This window comes from Petaurus breviceps, unplaced genomic scaffold (assembly GCF_028583685.1).
Source record: "Petaurus breviceps papuanus isolate PSGF00001 unplaced genomic scaffold, PetGlider_PUasm1.0 220, whole genome shotgun sequence".
Classification (NCBI taxonomy): Eukaryota; Metazoa; Chordata; class Mammalia; order Diprotodontia; family Petauridae; genus Petaurus; species Petaurus breviceps.
The window spans coordinates 3,345,601-3,363,568 of record NW_027185876.1 but is presented as its reverse complement, the minus strand read 5'-3'; the positions used below and the strand labels follow the sequence as shown (position 1 = coordinate 3,363,568).

The following is a 17,968-nucleotide window of genomic DNA, read 5'->3' as shown; positions in this document are numbered from 1 at the left end:
GAAGCAGCCAATGAGACAAGGAGCCAAGCAGGCAAGGAGATTGAAGATAAATGAGAGACAGGGTGGTAATCAATTTCTCATGCACAGAGAGAGTTTTGCCTTGGCAAGGAGAAGAGCCAACTTTCCATGTCAAGCAGGGGTGGAAAAGATGGTGGTAGAAGTCATATGGGAGATGTGAAATGAAAAGGAGGAGGGGATAAAAAAGAGCTCTTAGAGAATGACCTCAATTTTTTCAGTGAAATATAAGGCAAAATTTTTAGAGGGAGCCATGGAGACATGAAAAGGTTTGGAGGAGCCTCTGTGTTGGGTGGGATACTGAGTTAATTTGGAGGAATAAAAGGATGATAGGACCAGACTAGGCCAGAATAGACCAAGGGCCAAGGTGGTTCAGTGGAAAGAAATCTTGATTTGGAAATCTACAGACACCACCCCTCTGAGATTATCTTCCATTCATATGGTCTGGATCTTACATGCATTTTTTTTTGTTTGGTTTGGTTCTTTTGTCTTTTGGAGGGCAATTAGGGTTAAGTAATTTGCCCCAGGTTACACGGCTAGTTTTTTTTGTGTGTGTGGGTGTTAAGTGTCTGAGGCCGGAACCTAACTTGGGTCCTCCTGACTCCAGGGCCTGTGCTTTACTCACTGTGACACCTAGCTTCCCCCCCACCTTGTTTTAATTTTTAATGTTGTTCCCACCCCCTACTCAGATGTGAGCTCCTTGGGGACAGAGAGTACTCCAAATCTCTGTACTCTGACTCAAGATATCCCTTCCACCCACCAAAAATACTGCCTGTCATCACTGCTGAGAAGCTGATTCAAAAGCAAGGGGTTCAACCAAGAGCCTGACTTAGGTGACAGTTTTATTCTCTCCCCATTCACAATGGAGGGAATTTGATTTAGAAGGGAAGTTGAGAAGAAAAAAGTAAAGAGGTGGAGAGAGTGAATGAGTGAAACTTGAATATCACCTTAGAATCAAAAGAAAGGATTTCATTCTCTATGCCAGGAATATTATTCATGCACATTTGTATAGCCTTAACAACTGTCTCCTCTCTTGACAATCCTACCTCCTAATGGATACTAACTAGAGAGAGGAAAGGGGCCTCTAATTGGTTATAGGGAACTTCCAGGTAAGGAAACTTCCTCTACCAATGCATACTGGATCCTTCTCTGTAATTCATAGTTTTTCACCCATTGACATGTCCTTCAGATTAACTATGATATGACTGCTGATGACTTCTTCCTTTGCCCAGTCACTAAATGTTTTGTTACATTTTCTTAACAGCTCACAAGTGAGGGAGCCACTCTGAAGGATGGGGAGTGGATGAATGGCACAGTTATTGTTGACAGCACAGTAGGCAATGACACTCTATTTCTTGTCACATGGACAGCAAAACAACCTCAAATGTTTGTCTCAGATCCCAGTGGGAAAACATATAGTACTTTTTCAGTGGATGCAAAATCCAAAATGGCACACCTCCAAATACCAAACACTGCAAAGGTGAGCTTTCTTTTCTCATGTGTTTTCTTAAGATTTTCAGAAAATGGAGTCAAGACTTTAATATCAATATTCTAACTTTGTAACTATTATTGATTGACAATAGGTTTTTTGTACTAAAAAAAATTCATTCTTATTCTACTTGTTCTCCTCAAAATGTGATGATCTGACTACAAAAAGCCAAGGTTTAAAAAAAATTATACTGTAGCAACAAAAGGACTCATACGCTATATCAGAAGAGCAGAAAATGGGCTAGAATACAAAGAAGGTTAGGATGGCAAGCCAGGAAGCTATAGAACCTTTTCTGATTGGTGTGAACATACTTATGACACCCTATTTCCCCGTCCAGAATTTTAGGACACATATTCTGATATCCAACATCTTTGCCTTACTTCTGAGGAGAAAGGACTATGGCAAGGGTATACCTTTCAGGTCACATTTTACAGAGCAAAGGTTTCAATAGTCATCAGTATTATGTATTCTAGATGCTGTACTCACAGGGAAGAACGGTTTGAAATGACTGTCACAACTGATAGAGAAGCAAAGTCATACAAAATCTCTAGCAGATGGTTTTCTTAAATTTCACTTATATAAATTAGATAACAGGTTAAGATAGATAATGAATAACAGAAAAGGTAGGAAAGATCTTAATACTGTTTTGCTTTAATGAATTTCTGTTGAATTTTTCAGGTTGGAATTTGGACTTATGGCCTTAAGTCAAGTGCACAAACCCTGACTTTGACAGTAACTTCTCGTGCTGCAAATCCTAATGTACCTCCCATTACAGTGGATTCTAAAATGAATAAAGACACCAGCACCTTCCCTAATCCAATGATTGTTTATGCAGAAGTTCGCCAAGGATCCCTGCCTATTATAGGAGCCACTGTAACAGCTCTCATTGAATCAACTGATGGAACAACAGTGACTTTGGAACTTTTGGATAATGGTTCAGGTAACTTATCCCCCATAATAGCCTTAATGTTGTTTGTCTTTTAAGAAGGGAGTAAGATTTTTTTTCTTTTTAATAATATTTATGTTTTCCAATTACATGTAAAGACAATTTTTAATATTCATTTTTTTATAAAATTTTGAGTCCCAAATTTTCTCCCTTCCTGCCTACCTACCCTACACTCCTTTAAAGATGGTAAATTATTCAATATACATTATATATGTACAATCATGTAAAATCTATTTCCGTATTTGTCATATTGTAAAAGAAGAAAGTGTTTGCAAAAAAAATTATAATTTGCAAAAGCAAAAAAAAAAAAACCAACAAAAAAGGAAAATAGCATGCTTTTATCTGCACTCAGACTCCATCAGTTCCTTGTCTAGATGTGGATGGTATTTGCCATAGTGAATCTTTTGGGATTGTCTTGGATCATTGTATTGCTGAGAAGAGCTGAGACAATCATAGTTGATTATCACCCAAAGTTGTTGTTATTGTGTACAGTGTTCTCCTCTTTCTGCTTACTTCACTTTGGATCAGTTCACATAATTCTTTTCAAGTTTTTCTGAAATCTGCCTTCTCATCTTTTTTTAACAGTACAACAGTATCCCATTACATTCATATATCAGAACAAGTTCAATCATTCCTCAGTTGATGGACACCCTCCCAATTTCCAATTCTTTGCCACCACAAAGAGAGCTGCTACAAATATTTTTGTATATATAGGTCTTTTCCCCTTTTTTATGATCCTTTGGAATACAGACCTAATAATGGTATTTGCTGGATCAAAGAGTATGCAATTTGATTGCCCTTTGGACACAGTTCCAAATTACTCTCCAGAATGGGTTAGACCAGTTCACTACTCAACCAGCAATGCATTAGTGTTGAAATTTTCCCACATGTTCTTCAACATTTATCATTTTCCTTTTCTATCATATTAATAAATCTAATAAGTATGAGGTGGTACCTCAAAATTGTTTTAACTTGCATTTTTCTAATCAATAATGATTTAGAACTTTTTTTATATGACTATAGATAACTTTAACTTCATCTGAAAACTGTCAATTCATATCCTTTGACCATTTGCCAATTGGGGAATGACTTGTATTCTTATAAATTTGACTCAGTTCTCCATATATTTAGAAAATGTGACTTTTACCAGAGATACTTTCTGTAAAAAAATCCCCCCTCCCAATTTTATGCTTTCCTTCTAATCTTAACTGAACTGGTTTTGTTTGTGCAAAATCATTTTAATTTTATTTAATCAAAAGTATACATTTTAATTCTCTTGGTTCTATCTCTTTTTTAGTCATAAATTCTTTCCTTTTCCACATCTCTGACAGGTAAAAATGTCCATGCTCCCTTAATATTCTTATGATATGGCCCTTTATGTCTAAAGCATGTACCTATTTTGTCCTTCTCTTGGTATAAGGTTTATGATGTTGTCCTATAGCTTTTTTCTGTCAAATGGCTTTCCAGTTTTCCCATAAATTTTTTGTCAAATGTTGAGGTCTTATCCGAGAACCTGGGGTCTTTGGGTTAATTAAACACTCAATTACTACGGTTATTTACCATTGTGTCTTATGTATCTAATCCATTCCAGTGGTACACTACTCTTATTTTGTAGCTAGTACCAGATTGTTTTGATGATTACCACTTTGTAATCTGGTTTGAGATCAGGTACAGTAAGGGCACCTTCCTTTGCATTTTTTTCATTGAATTCCTTGATATTTTTTACCTTTTCTTCTTCCAGATGAATTTTGTTATTATTTTTTCTAATTCGATAAAATTATTTTTAGTTGTTTGATTGGAATGGCACTAAATAAGTAAATTAATTTGGGTAGAATTGTCATTTTCTTTATTATAATGCCTTGGCCTACCCATGAGCAATTAATATTTCTCTAATTGTTTAGATCTGATTTTATTTGTGTGAAGTGTTTTGTAGTTGTGTTCATGCAATTCCTGAGTTTGTCTTGGCAGCCCCCCAAGCATTTTATATTATCTGCAGTTATTTTACTTGGAATTTTTCTTTCTATCTCTTGCTGCTGGACTTTGCTGATAATATATTAAAATGGTGATGATTCATGTGGGTTTATTTAATATCCCGCAATGCTACTGAAGTTGTTCATTATTTCAACAATATTTTAGTTGATTCTGTGGAATTCTCTAAATATACTATCATATTACCTGCAAAAAGTTATTGTTTTCCCCTCACTATTCTAATTTCTTTTTCTTCACTTATTTCTATAGCTAGCATTTCTAGTTCTATACTGAATAACAGTGGTGATAATAGGTATCCTTGCAAGTCAGATTTTCTATTCAGTTCTGATCTTTTCAACAGGAATGCTTGAAAATCCTTTTTCATTGAATATCCATTTTTCCCCCTTAAGAAGAAGACTCATTTTTGCTGGGTAGGCAATTCTTGGTTGTAATCCTGGCTCTTTGCCCTCCAGAATGTCATATTCCAAACCCTTCAATCCTTTCATGTAGAAGCTGCTAAATTTTGTATTATCCTGACTGTGTCTCCATTGTATCTGAATTGTTTCTTTTTGGCTACTTGCAATATTTTTTCCTTGATCTGAGAGATAGAGAATTTGGCTATAACATTCTTGGGAGTTTTCATTTTGGTATCTCTTTCAGAAGGTGATCATTGATGCAGTCTTTCCATTTCTATTTTACCCTCTGGTTCTAGAATATCAGGGCAATTTTCCTTGATAATTTCTTAGAAGATGATATCTAGAGGGGGAGGCTAGGTGGTGCAGTAAGTAAAGTGCTGGCCCCGGAGTTGGGAGGACCTGAGTTTGGTTCCAGCCTCAGACACTTAACACCCCCACAAAAAAACTAGCTGTGTAACCTTGAGCAAGTTACTTAACCCCAATTGCCCTCCAAAAGGCAAAAAAAAAGAAGATGATATCTAGGCCTTTTTGAACATAGGTAGTCCAATAATTCTTAAATTGTCTCTCCTGGATCTATTTTCCAGGTCATTTCTATTTCCAAAGAGATATTTTTTTTCTTTTTCATTAATTTTCTTCTGCTTTTTCTTTCTTTTGATTTTATTTAATTTTTTTTCTTGATATATCATAAAGTCTTTAGCTTCTGCTTGCCCATTTCTAACTTTTAAGGAATGATTTTCTTCAGTGAGCCTTTGTACCTTCTTTTCCATTTGGCCAATTATACTTTTTTAAGGAGTTCTCTTCAGTTAATTTTTGCATATTTTTTTTCCATTCAGTCAATTCTGCTTTTCAAAGATTTTTGTCTTCATTAGAATTTTGTACCTCTTTTACCATTTGGTCTATTCTGGTTTTTAAGATGTTATTTTCATAAGTATTTTTTGTGCCTCATTTACCAAGCTATTGATTCTTTTTTCATGATATTCTCTTCCCAAATTTTCCTCTACCTCTCTTACTTGATTTTCAAAATCGTTTTTGAGCCCCTCCATGGCCTAAGACCAATTCATATTTTACCTTGAGGCTTTGGAAAAAGGAATTTTGAATTTGCTGTCTTCTGGGTGTGTTTTGATCTTCCTTGTCATGGTAGTAACTTTCTACGGCCAGAATTTTTTGTGTTGTTTGTTCATTTTCCCACCTACTTTGGGACTTTTAACTGTATGCTAAAGTGGAGCTCTGCTTCCCCAGTGGAAGTGGTACTATCCCAAATTTCAGGGTTTTTTGTGTAGCTATTTTCAGAGGTAATTCTGGGGACCTGTCGGTTTTTGACTCTTCCAAAGTGGTATGATCTAGTTTACTATTCTCCTGGCCTGTGCTCTGGTCTGTGAGGAACTACAAGAACTCTTTTCAAATCTATAACTGTAACCAGGGTCCCTGCACCCCTGTGACTACAATCTCTACTTTGATAGTTCTCCTCCTCACACTGGAATTGGGACGGCTAGGTGGCACAGTGAATAGAGTACCAGCCCTAGAGTCAGGAGGACCTGAGTTCAAATCCAGCCTCAGACACTTAACACTTACTGTGTGACGTTGGGCAAGTTACTTAACCCCAATTGCCCTGCCTTCCCCCCTCCATAAAGCAAAAAAAAAAACCCACAGTATTTCACACTGGGACTAAGACCCAAGATTGCAACCAAGATCCAAGTATAGGCAATGCAAAAAAGTCCTGTCCCTGGTGCCAGCAAAGGGAATCCTATAAATCTCCTGACTCGCTGTCCAATCCCTTCACCATTTGTGAGCTGAGAGGTCTGGCAACCACCACTGCTGCCACTGATTCAGCTGTGTGAGTATGGAAGAGAATAGGGAAGAAACTAACAAACAGGAGAAATCTGGAAAGCCCTTGAGTAGATGGGACCTGAGCTATGCTTAGAAGGAAGCGATGGATTCTAAGAATCAGAGGTGAAGAAGAGGCACATTCCAAAAATGGGAGCCTATTGGGTCACTTAAGCAAAGACAGAGACGTAAGAGAATGAAGGACATGCAGAGGACAGTTATTCTTCCAGTGTGACTGGAATGGAGATTACATGAAAAGAGTAATAGACAATAATACTACAAAGGCATGTGGGAGCTAAATTATGGAGGAATTTAACACACTGACAAGATTTCTATAGTGGTAATAGGGGCAGTTCAAGATTTTTGCATAGCAAAATCACATGTTCAGATCTGTGTTTTAGGAGTATTACAGAGGGATGAGACTGGAGGCAAGAAGACCAATTAGGAAGCTATTATAATCATCCAAATGCCTGAACCAGAGTAGAGGCTGTGTGAGTGGAGAAAAACAGATTGATGCAAATGATGATATAGAGGTGAAATTGACAAGACTTGGCAAATGACTGAATATGGAGATTGGGAGAGAGAAAGAAAGACATGGGTTCAAATCCTCTCTCTTACACTTATTAGTTCTTTGACTATGGAAATGTCACTTAACTGATCTGTTTCAATATCCTCATTTGAGTAATGGGTACAAGAATATCTTTCATCTAGTGTGCTGGTTAATATTTCAGAATAGGGTTTCTTGGAGGGAAAAGTACATACAACACACTTCTAAGTTCAATCTCCATAACTTTCTTAATCTAGACATTCAACCAAAAAAAATAAACCAGCCCCCAATTTGTAGGTATTTCCAAGGGGTAAATGCTCGCACTGAAAATTGACCAATTAGCTATCTCTAGTTCAAATTGACTCTAACAGACCACTGCTATAGTACTTACCTTGCAGGGTTGTTGGGAGATTCCAGTAAAATCACGTTTGTAATAAGCTTTGACATCTCTCAAGTATTTTATAAATATATATGTTTGCATGTAGAAGTGGCATGTAAGTTTGAATCTGTTACTATCTTCCAATGTTCAAGTATATATTTGACAATTTATATACTCATTTATCATGCAATGTTTATTAACTCCTTTACTTCTACACAAAGGTGCTGATGCTTCCAAGAATGATGGTGTCTATTCAAGGTATTTCAGATCCTACAAAACAAATGGTCGATACAGCTTAAAAGTGAGAGCCCTAGGAGGAACAAACACCCAAAGGTCAAGACCACAAGTGAATGGAGCCTTATACATACCAGGCTGGGTAGAGAATGGTAAGAAACCTGATATCTATGTTACCTTCTTTTTCTAGAACTTCAGGGCAATTTTCCCTAATAATTTCTGGCAATATTGTATCAATATTATTTTTTATTTAACTTTCAGGTAGTCCAACGATTCTAATATTGTTTCTCCTTGAACTACTCTCCAGATCAGTTGTTTTTCTAATAAGATGTTTCATATGCTCTTCTATTTTTCATTCTTTTGATTTTATTTTATTTCTTGATGTCTTATGACATCATCCCTTTCACCTTGCCCAATTCTTTTTGAGGAGTTATATTGTTCCTTAGGATTTTAGATCTCTTTTCCCAATTCATTAACTTTGTTTTCATAGTTTTCTTGGAAACTTCCCATAACCAATATGCTACTGTCTTACGTCAATGGCAAGAGGGGAGCTAACTGAACTTTGACACATCTTGGATCTTAAACTAAAGATTCCTTATGGAACTTGTTGAAGGCAGTGAGGCTGTTTAGCCTCATACAGGTGAATGAATATCCCAGGAAGAGAGATTGGACTTGTTCTGCTTGGCCCCAGGGGACAGAACTAAGCTCAGTAGGTACAAGTTACAAAGAGGAAGATCTAGGCTTGATAGAAAGAAAACCTCTGAACAGTTAGAGTTCCCCCACAGTGAAATGAGCTGCCTCGGTAAGGAGAGCTTCCCCTCACTACATGGGCTCCCCATCACTGAAGAACTTCAAGTCCAGTATGAATGACTAATCAGGTTTGTTGTAGAGGGGGGCCATTTTCATACAATATGGACTAGATGGCCATTTGGGTGCCTTGCAACTCTGAGGTTCTACAATTGTTCAATTGAGAGGCTACCTACCAGGTGCATCTTACTGTAAGTCCAGTATGTCTGTCTTACATAAAAAATTCAATAGGCATGTATAACACAAGGAAGCAGACCCAGACTATCTCTAACTGGTAGAAGAATCAGGTTTCTAAGCCTTAAATATTCCAGTACTGCTCACAGTCACAGACACAAATGTTTGAGTAGAAGTAGAAAGGTCAGGGCTACAAATCACATCACAGCATGTCAGAACTGGAAGGGACCTCCACAGCCTTCTGGACCAACCCACTACTGGAGCAGGAGTCCCCTCTAAAAAAAAATACCATCTAGATTCTCTGCTTGAAGCTCTCTAGTGTTGGAGCAATCCACTGAACAAGTCTATTCTATGCTAGAATAACTCTAACCGCTCACTTGAGGCTAGGGCAGTCAGGAGGAGGCAGACTATGAGATAGGATGTGGAAAATGTAGAGAATTAATAGATAGGCAGAGGAGGTGACATAGCTTTTCCAAATGAGTGGATTCTAGCAAACTTAGTCTTTGGGAAAGACAGCTAGGATATTTCCTTGCTTCCTTTTCCTCCTTGCCAACTAGACTCATGGCTTGGTCACTGAATTTAGCAGAAGATGGTAGCGTTAATGAGAAGAAAAAAGTGATCATATATAAGGAAAATATGCAGCAAGCATGTGGTATTGTGCCTAAAGATGTGAGTGACTTCTTCCATGCAGGAGAAGTAAAAATGAATCCACCAAGACCAAACTTTGATGTCAGTGACCTTCAAGGAAAGCAAGTGTGTTTCACCAGAACAGCCTCAGGAGGTTCATTTATAGTAACCAACATTCCAAGTGGCTCCATTCAAGATGTATTCCCCCCATGCCAAATCACTGACCTCAAGGCTCAGATAGAAGGAAATCACATTAATCTGACATGGACAGCTCCTGGGGATGACTATGACTATGGACAAGGTAAGTCTGAAGTTTGGTTATCATTTAAAACAAAAGGCAGCAGCCACTTCCAAAGTGTCTGCTCCGTGCAAGGCAATATGATAGGCACTGGAGAAAGACAGAGTCTCTGCCCTCAAGGAGCTTGTGTTCTGGTGGGGAGATACAACATGAACACAGTTAAGTAAATGTAAATAATATACAAAAGACATCAAAGGAATTTCGAGAGGGAAAGAACACTCACAAGGAACGTGGATTATTAATGCTAGATGGGAACTCTGAGACCATCTAATCCAACCTATACCCAAACAAACATCCCCTCTCTAACACACCCAACAAGTAACCACCTAGCCATTCTTGAACACCCTCTACTGAAGAGAGGGCAGTTGGAAAAGGTAGTTTTAAAAAGAAAATATATTCCCAGAAATTCATGGTTTCATACTGAGATAACTGTTTAGCTTTTATTTTATTTTTCTGCAGTCACACGTAAAAACAATGTTTAACATTTGTTTTTAAATTTTGAGTTTCAAATTCTCTCCCTCCCCGCCCCCATCACCACTGAGAAGGCAAGCAATTCCATATAGGTTATACAAGTGTAGTCCTTCAAAACATATTCATAATAGTCATATCATGAAAGAAAACATAGACAAGGGGGGAAAATCTCAAGAAAAATAAGGAAAGTAATTTTAAAAGTATGCTTCAATCTGTTTCAGACACCAAGAGTCCTTTCTCTGAAGATGGATAGCATTTTTCACCCTAAGTCTTTCAGAATTGTCTCAGATCATTGTATTGCTGAGAATTGATAAGTCATTCGTAGCTGATCCTGTTACAATATTGCTTCTACTTTGTACACAGTACATTTTACTTTGCATCAGCTCATGCAAGTCTTTCCAGGTTTTTCTGAGAACATTTTACTCATCATTTCTTATAATACAAGAGTATTCTATCATGATCATATACCACAATTTGTACAGCCATTCCCCAATTGATAGGCATCCCCTCAACTTCTAATTCTTGACCCCTAGAAAAGAGTTGCTATAAATATTTTTGTATGTATAGGCCCTTTGCCTTTTTAAATGTTTATCTCTTTTGGGATACACACCTAGGAGTAGTGGTATTTCTAGCTCAAAGGGTGTGCATGGTTTTATAGCCTTTTGGGCATAGTTCCAAATTGATCTACAGAATGGTTGGATCAATTCACATATCCACCAACAGCGCATTGAAGTGTCATTTTTCCCACATTCCCTCCAACATTTGTCGTTTACCTTTTTTGTCCTATTAACCAATCTAATAGATAGTACGTAAGAATTGTTTTAATCTGCATTTCTTTTAATCGATAGTGATTTAGAGTATTTTTTCATATGGTATGAGTGCAAATAAGGTAGAATTTTTGTTGTTGTTGTTTCTTAGAGTTTAGTTTCCCAGACTCAAGCTAAATTGTAAACATCTGACGGATCAGTCTCCTTTGAACCCTACTAATTCACAGCTGTCCAATTAGGTGCTGGGTCACAAGGCTTTGGTGCCTTCTGATTTTGAGCCTATTAGTCAAAGGCATATATATACATTCTGAGTTGAGATATCACAGCTGTCCAATTAGGTTCTGGGTCATGAGGCTTTCCAATTATTGGATTATTTTGCCCAAACCAGAGTGGCTCCTCCCTATGTGAAGCTGGAGGAGAACAAGCTGTCCCAGAGTTGGGGTGGTGTGGGCCAGAGACAGAAGCGGGGGGCAGGGGCCCTTGGAGCCTGCTGTGTATGGACCCAGGCAGGAGCAGGGAAAGCATGGAGTGGAGCAGTCCCTTCCTCCATGAGGTGGAACATGGAGCAGGAATGGAGAGCTGCCTGCTTGTGAGCCAGGAATGGTTGGCCCCTGGACCTGCAGGAGGAGGAACCCCAGAACTTGGAACTCATCCCCAAGTCACAATATAGGCTTTGCAGCAGAGCCAGAGCAGTGAGCATGCTTTCTTGCCATGCCCCCTGGGATGGACTGGGACCCAGGGCATAAAGTTGTTTATGGTGGGGTGAGGGGAAGTGCCATAACCCACAGGGACCCACCCTGTTGGCTTTGTCACCCAGTTGCCCCTCAGCAGGGGCTGAAGCAATGTTGGGACTTGAACTCTTTGGCTTATTAAAGCATGTGTGGACCTGAGAGTGCCAGGTGGGAGCCTGCAACAGCAGTGTGGGGAGGAGACACCTCCAAGAAGCCTTTACTTGAACACTCTGTTATATACTTTTGTGTATGTTTAAGATCATGAGGCCACCCTGGTAATAAGCTGTTAAGTTTTTATGAATTGTGAATCATTCAGTTTCTTTTTAATAGTATCTTGATTTTTCATAAAGTCATTAGCTTCCATTTGCTCCAATCTAATTCTGAAGGAATTATTCTCTTCAGTGAGCTTTTGAAATTCTTTTTCCATCTGGCAAATTTGGCTTTTTAAGGCATTCTTCTCCTCATTGGCTCTTTGGGCCACTTTTGCCTTATGAGTTAATCTATTTTTTAAGGTATTATTTTCTTCAATCATGTTGTTGACTCTCTTTTCATGATTTTCTTGCATCATTCTCATTTCTCTTCACAATTTTTCCTCCACTTCTCTTACTTGATTTTCAAATCCTTCTTGAGCTCCTCCATGGCCTGTAACCAATTCATATTTTTCTTGGAAGCTTTTGATTCAGGAGTTCTGATTTTGTTGTCTTCCTCCTGTTTCATGCTTTGATCCTTTTTGTCCCCAAAAAAGGAATCTAAAATTGGATTGCTGCGCTTGCTTTGCTTCCTTTGCTTGCTCATATTGCCACTCAATTACTTGACTTTTGAGCTCTTTGCTACAGTAGAACTCTGCTTCCAGAGGGGAGAGCTTTGTCCCAAATCGCTGGGGTTTCACAGCTTCTGGAGCTATTAGAAGGGCACCATCTCTGCAGCCCCCACAAACTCTGGCTCACTGGTCATACACCTCAGGACCACCACCCAAAACAGCAATCCAGGCAGGTTAAAGCAAGAATTATTACCTTCTGAATATTCACTTGGCCCCCTCTATGATCTGCAGGCCAGAAGCTCTGAAGCAGTCACGTGGAGGTGGCTGCAGGGCCACTGCACCCCCGCCACTCCTAGCTGCAGGGGCAGGCGCCAGACCTGCACCTTGTCCCCCCCACAGTTCCAACAGAGTTCTACGCTGACCTCTCACCTTTTGCCATTTATGGGTTCATAATTCTGGAAACCACCACTGCTGCTGGTGATCTACTCTCCTGAAGTCCGCTCAGGCCGCTGCTGGTTGATGCCACCATGGGGCTTAAACCATGAGCTCACATGGGGCTGAGCTCAGCTTCCAGCACACTGAGATGAACCCTTCCTGTCCACCTGCTGGGCTGCCTTCAGCAGGAGATTTGTGTTTCTCTGTTACTTTGTGGGTTCTGTTGCTCTAAAATTTGTTTAGAGTCATATTTTATAGGTGTTTGAGGTGGTTATGGAGGGAACCCATGGAGTTTTCCTGCTTCTATGCCTCCATCTTGGCTCTGCCCCCCAATCCTTTAGTTTCTTTTGAATAGTGTAATCTGACCCCTAAAATATATCACAGCAGCAGCCTTCAAGTGTGCTGCCTTGATTGGTGACTTTAGATAGCTTTGATTACTTCATCTGAAAACTGATAATATCTTTTGATCATTTATCAATTGGAGAATGGCTCTTATTTTTATAAATTTGACACAATTCTCTATATGTTTGAAAAATGAGGCCTTCATCAGAGAAACTTGCTTCAAATTTTTTTTTCACAGTTACCATTGCTAACTGTATTTCCTTCCATCCTATTCCCCCCTCTATTCTATTCTCTCCCTTCTTTCACCGTGTTCCTCCTTGAAATGTTTTGCTTCTGACTACTCCCTCCCCCAAACTCTCTTCCCTTTCATCTTCCCACCTTCTCTTATTGCCTCCCCCCTCCTATTTTCCTATAGGGTAAGAGAGATTTCTATACCCAATTGAGTGTGTATGTTATTCCCTCTTTGAGCCAACTCTAGGAGTAAAGTTCACTTATTCCCCACCCCCTCACATCCCCCCTCTTTCCTTCCCCAAGCAAAAGCTTTTTCTTGCCTCTTTTACATAAGATAATTAACCTCATTTTACCTCTCCCTTTCTCTTTCTCCTGGTACATTCCTCTCTCTCAACCCTTAATTTTACTTTTTAGATAGCATTCCTTCATATTTAACTCACATCTGTGCCCTCTATCTATATATGCTCCTTCTAAATACCTTAATAATGAGAAAAGTCTTATCACTTATATATATCTTCCCATGTAGGAATGTAAACAGGTTAAACTTATTAAGTTCCTTATGATTTCCCTTTCCTGTTTACTTTTTTGTGCTTCTCTTCAGTCTTGTACTTGAATGTCAAATTTTCTATTCAGCTCAGGTCTTTTCATTAAGAATGAGTAAAAGTCCTCTTTCTCATTGCATGTCCATTTTTTCCCCTGAAAGAGTATACTTTTTCTGGGTAGGTGATTCTTGGCTGCAATCCTAGCTCCTTTGCCCTCCAGGATATCATATTACAAGCCTTCAATCCTTTAATGTAGAAGCTGCTAAAATCTTGTGTTATCTTAACTGTGGCTCCACAATACTTGAATTGTTTCTTTCTGGCTGCTTGAAGCATTTTCTCCTGGACCTAGGAAATCTGAAATTTGGTTATAATATTCCTGGTAGTTTTTCTTTTGGACCTCTGAGTCTTTCCATTTCTATTTTATCCTCTGGTTCTAGAACATCAGGGAAGTTTTCCTTGATAATTTCTTGAAAGATGATGTCTAGGCTCTTTTTTTGATCATGGATTTCAGGTAGCCCCAAAATTTTAAAATTATTTTTCCAGGTCAGTTGTTTTTCTAATGAGACATTTCACGTTATCTTCTTTTTTTCATTCTTTTGGTTTTGTGTTATCATTTCCTGATTTCTCATTAGCTTCCATTTACTCCATTCTAATTTTTAAGGAATTATTTTCTTCAGTCAGCTTTTGGACCTTTTCCATTTGGCCAATTTGACTTTTTAAGGCATTCTTCTCCTCATTGACTTTTTGGACCTCTTTTACCATTTGGCCTAGCATGTTTTTTAAGGTTTTGTTTTCTTCATTTTTTTTACGTCTCCTTTACCAAGCTGTTGACTTGTTTTTTTATGATTTTCTTGCATCACTCTTATTTCTCTTCCCAATTTTTCCTTTACCTCTTTTTCTTGATTGTCAAAATTCTTTTTGATCTCTTCTGTGGCCTGAGAACAATTCAATATTTTTTTGGAGGCTTTGGATGGAGAAGCTTTGACTTTGTTGCCTTCTTCTGTGTGTGTTTTGATTTTCCTTGTCACCATAGTAACTTTCAATAGTCAGAGGTTTTTTCCCCATTGTTTACTCATTTTCCCAGCTTATTAGTTAACTTTTAAGTCTGTTAAAGTAGGGCTCTGCTTCCAGGGTGGAGGATGCACCGTTCCACAATTCAGGGGGTTTGTGAAGCTGTTTTCAGAGAGACTTCTAGGGACTTATAAGTTTTCAGTTCTTCCAAGGTGGTATAAGCTAAGGAGAGGTGTTTACTACTCTCCTGGCCTGTGCTCTTGTCTGTGAGAGACCACAAGCCCTCATTTCTGCCCTGGAACTATAAGGAGGGTTCCTCCTTGGCTGTGGCTGAAATTTCTGTTATGTTGGTGCCCCTCCTCACCCTGGGACTGCCACCCAGGACCGGGGTTCAAGTACTGGGAAAGCAATAAAGTCCTGCTTCAGTGTTAGCAAAAAAAAAAAAAAAACTCTGTAATCTCATTCTAACCAGTTGTTCAACCCCATTACTGTCTGTGGGCTGAGAGCTCTGGAAGCTGCCATGGCCCCTGCTAATTCCATCACTCCCAAAGCCTGCTCCTGCTTTGCTGAGGCTGGTCTGTGCTAAAGCAGCCTGCACTTGACTTTGCACTTATTTTAACCTGGTACAACAGACCTTTCCTGCTAACCTTTCAAGTTGTCTTGGGCGGGAAATTTGTTTCACTCCACCTTTTTGTGGGTTGTGTTGCACTAGAATTTTTTAAGAATAATTTTTTTAAAGGTATTTGGAGGGGTTTGGGGAGAGTTCAGGCAAATCCCTGCCTTTACTCCATGATCTTGGCTCCACCTCTCCCATGAGATATTTTACTAAAGGAACTGTAGCAAAGCTCGTAGCAAGCCTATTTGTATCAGAGAAGATAGAAGTTTAGAGCCTGGAAGAATAAAAAGTAGATGGAGGGGGCAGGTTTAGGAATAAGATAGAAATGTTCTGTAGAACTAAGTTACCCCCTTTGGAAGTAACTTCAAAACCTACCCAGAACTCAATCCCTAAAGAACTTAACTAGAAATGTCATTTCTCTTCCTTGGGAGGAATGGTCCCTGTGGAGATGTATTGTATAGGTACCTGCTTGAAATTTATCACTTTGTCAAGGATGCATATACAAGACCTTAAATGGAATGCTAGATAAGACTGTAACTATGGCTTGCCATTTGATCTCTTGGGGAAAACACATTTTTCTGATCTCTGTGATTTTTTTTATATTTTTACTTTATTAAATCTGTTCAAATATTATAAGTAGTTTTATCTCCTTTTAGCCCAACAGTACATTATACGAATAAGTGAAAGTATCCTTGACCTGCTGGATAAGTTTGATGATGCTCTCCAAGTGAACACTACTGACCTGATCCCTAAGGAGGCCAATACCCAGGAGTCCTTTGTGTTTGAGCCAAAAGGCATCAATCTAGTAAATGGCACCAATATCTACATTGCCATCCAGGCTGTTGATGATGAAAACCTGAAGTCCAAATTATCCAACATTGCACAAGTATCTATATTTATACCTCCAGAAGATACCCCTTGCGCCAGCAGTCATATCTTTAAAATAGTGTGGCAGTGGTTGGGTGAGCTGCGACTGACAATACCCAAGTAAAGAGCCATATGAATAGAGACCTGAAGCTCAGAGTTTGTGAGATGAGTTCAAAATCCAGTTTCTCCTCTGGATTTCTCCCACCTCATCTATTTCCCTTTTTATTATAAATGTTTATCAGATATATTTCTGAACCGTATCTAGGAAGGAAACATTGACATGAGGGTGATTAAATAAAAAATATCTGTATGTGTATGTGAAAGAACTATTTAGCCAAGTATAACAATTATCAGCTTTTCATTTACCATCCTGTATACTGACAAATAAAGGCAATTCTTATTTAGTATTTTTCTAATGTGTTTTGAATATTTGGATGAAAACTAAGACAATTTTGAATGGCAGTCAAACTTGTCCCTAGAGAAAATATGGGAAAGCATGCCTCCTTCCCCATGTTGCAGAAGTGGGGGGTTGTAAGCATAGAATGTGGCATCTATAATAGGACATGATCCATTTGCTGATTAGTTTTGCTGAACTTCTTTTTATAACCTCCTCTTCAAAACAATCTTCATTACAAAGGATGGATTGCTGGGTAAGGCAGAGGGAGGGATATTTTCAGAAACAAACAATATAAAAATTAAAAGACTACAATAGAAATAAGGCAAAACACTCCAAATGTAAAGAGAAAGGATAAAAAATATTAAATGGTTGCTAATCTGGCAGAGAATTAACTTTTAACTTCTCACTTTGGTTAGTCAACAACAGCTGTGCCCAGAAGTTAATCTACCCCCACAGGACAGAATCTCAGGGCTAGAACAGATGCCCTTTAGTCCAATCCTTACCCAAGCAGGAATCTCCTCCAATAGAACATGAGTTCAATGAATACCAATTAAGTTCATATGACATGGAAGACCCAGTGGTTGTCTAAGAGCCTCCACTGAAAGAACTCTAGATATGGAAAACCCAAGCTTCCAAGACAGGCCATGTCACTTTTGGACAACTCTAATTTTTAGAAAAGTTCTCTTTTTGTAAAGCTGAAGCCCACCTCTCATATGCTGTTCCTAGGTCTGCCCTCTTGGGGAAAATGAGCCAAGTCAGACTCTTATTCCACATTACAGACCTTCACAGAGTTGAAAGTCATGGTTCATTGGGAAAAATGCTGGCTTTGGAGTAAGAGAACCTATGGGACCTTTAGCCTATCATGCTAACCTCTCTGGTCCCCAATTTCTTCATTTGTGAAGGTAAGTGGTTATATTCTAAGTCCCTTTTAGTGTTAGGTTTATGGTCCTATATACCCCAAAAGTTTTCTTCTCCAAGCTAAGTGCTCCCATTTCCCTCAAGTGAGCAGAGTCTCTACTCCCCAAACCCTCTTCTAGACTTTCTCCTGAGTAAGCATCTCTGGTGTGAGGGCTT

The 17,968-nt window shown here is 38.8% G+C and overlaps 1 protein-coding gene across 1 annotated transcript in view; it reads left to right on the top strand.

Annotated features, from left to right (window-relative positions):
* The window catches only part of CLCA1 (chloride channel accessory 1), a 46,015-nt gene extending 29,143 nt beyond the window's left edge, over nt 1–16,872 (top strand). Inside the window, exons 10-14 of the mRNA XM_069094520.1 lie at nt 1,280–1,495; nt 2,183–2,444; nt 7,806–7,970; nt 9,491–9,727; nt 16,287–16,872. Coding sequence (XP_068950621.1) covers nt 1,280–1,495; nt 2,183–2,444; nt 7,806–7,970; nt 9,491–9,727; nt 16,287–16,621 — 1,215 coding nt within the window. The 3' untranslated portion in view covers nt 16,622–16,872. The remainder of the gene's footprint in view (nt 1–1,279; nt 1,496–2,182; nt 2,445–7,805; nt 7,971–9,490; nt 9,728–16,286) is intronic.
* Nucleotides 16,873–17,968: the final 1,096 nt, after the last annotated feature.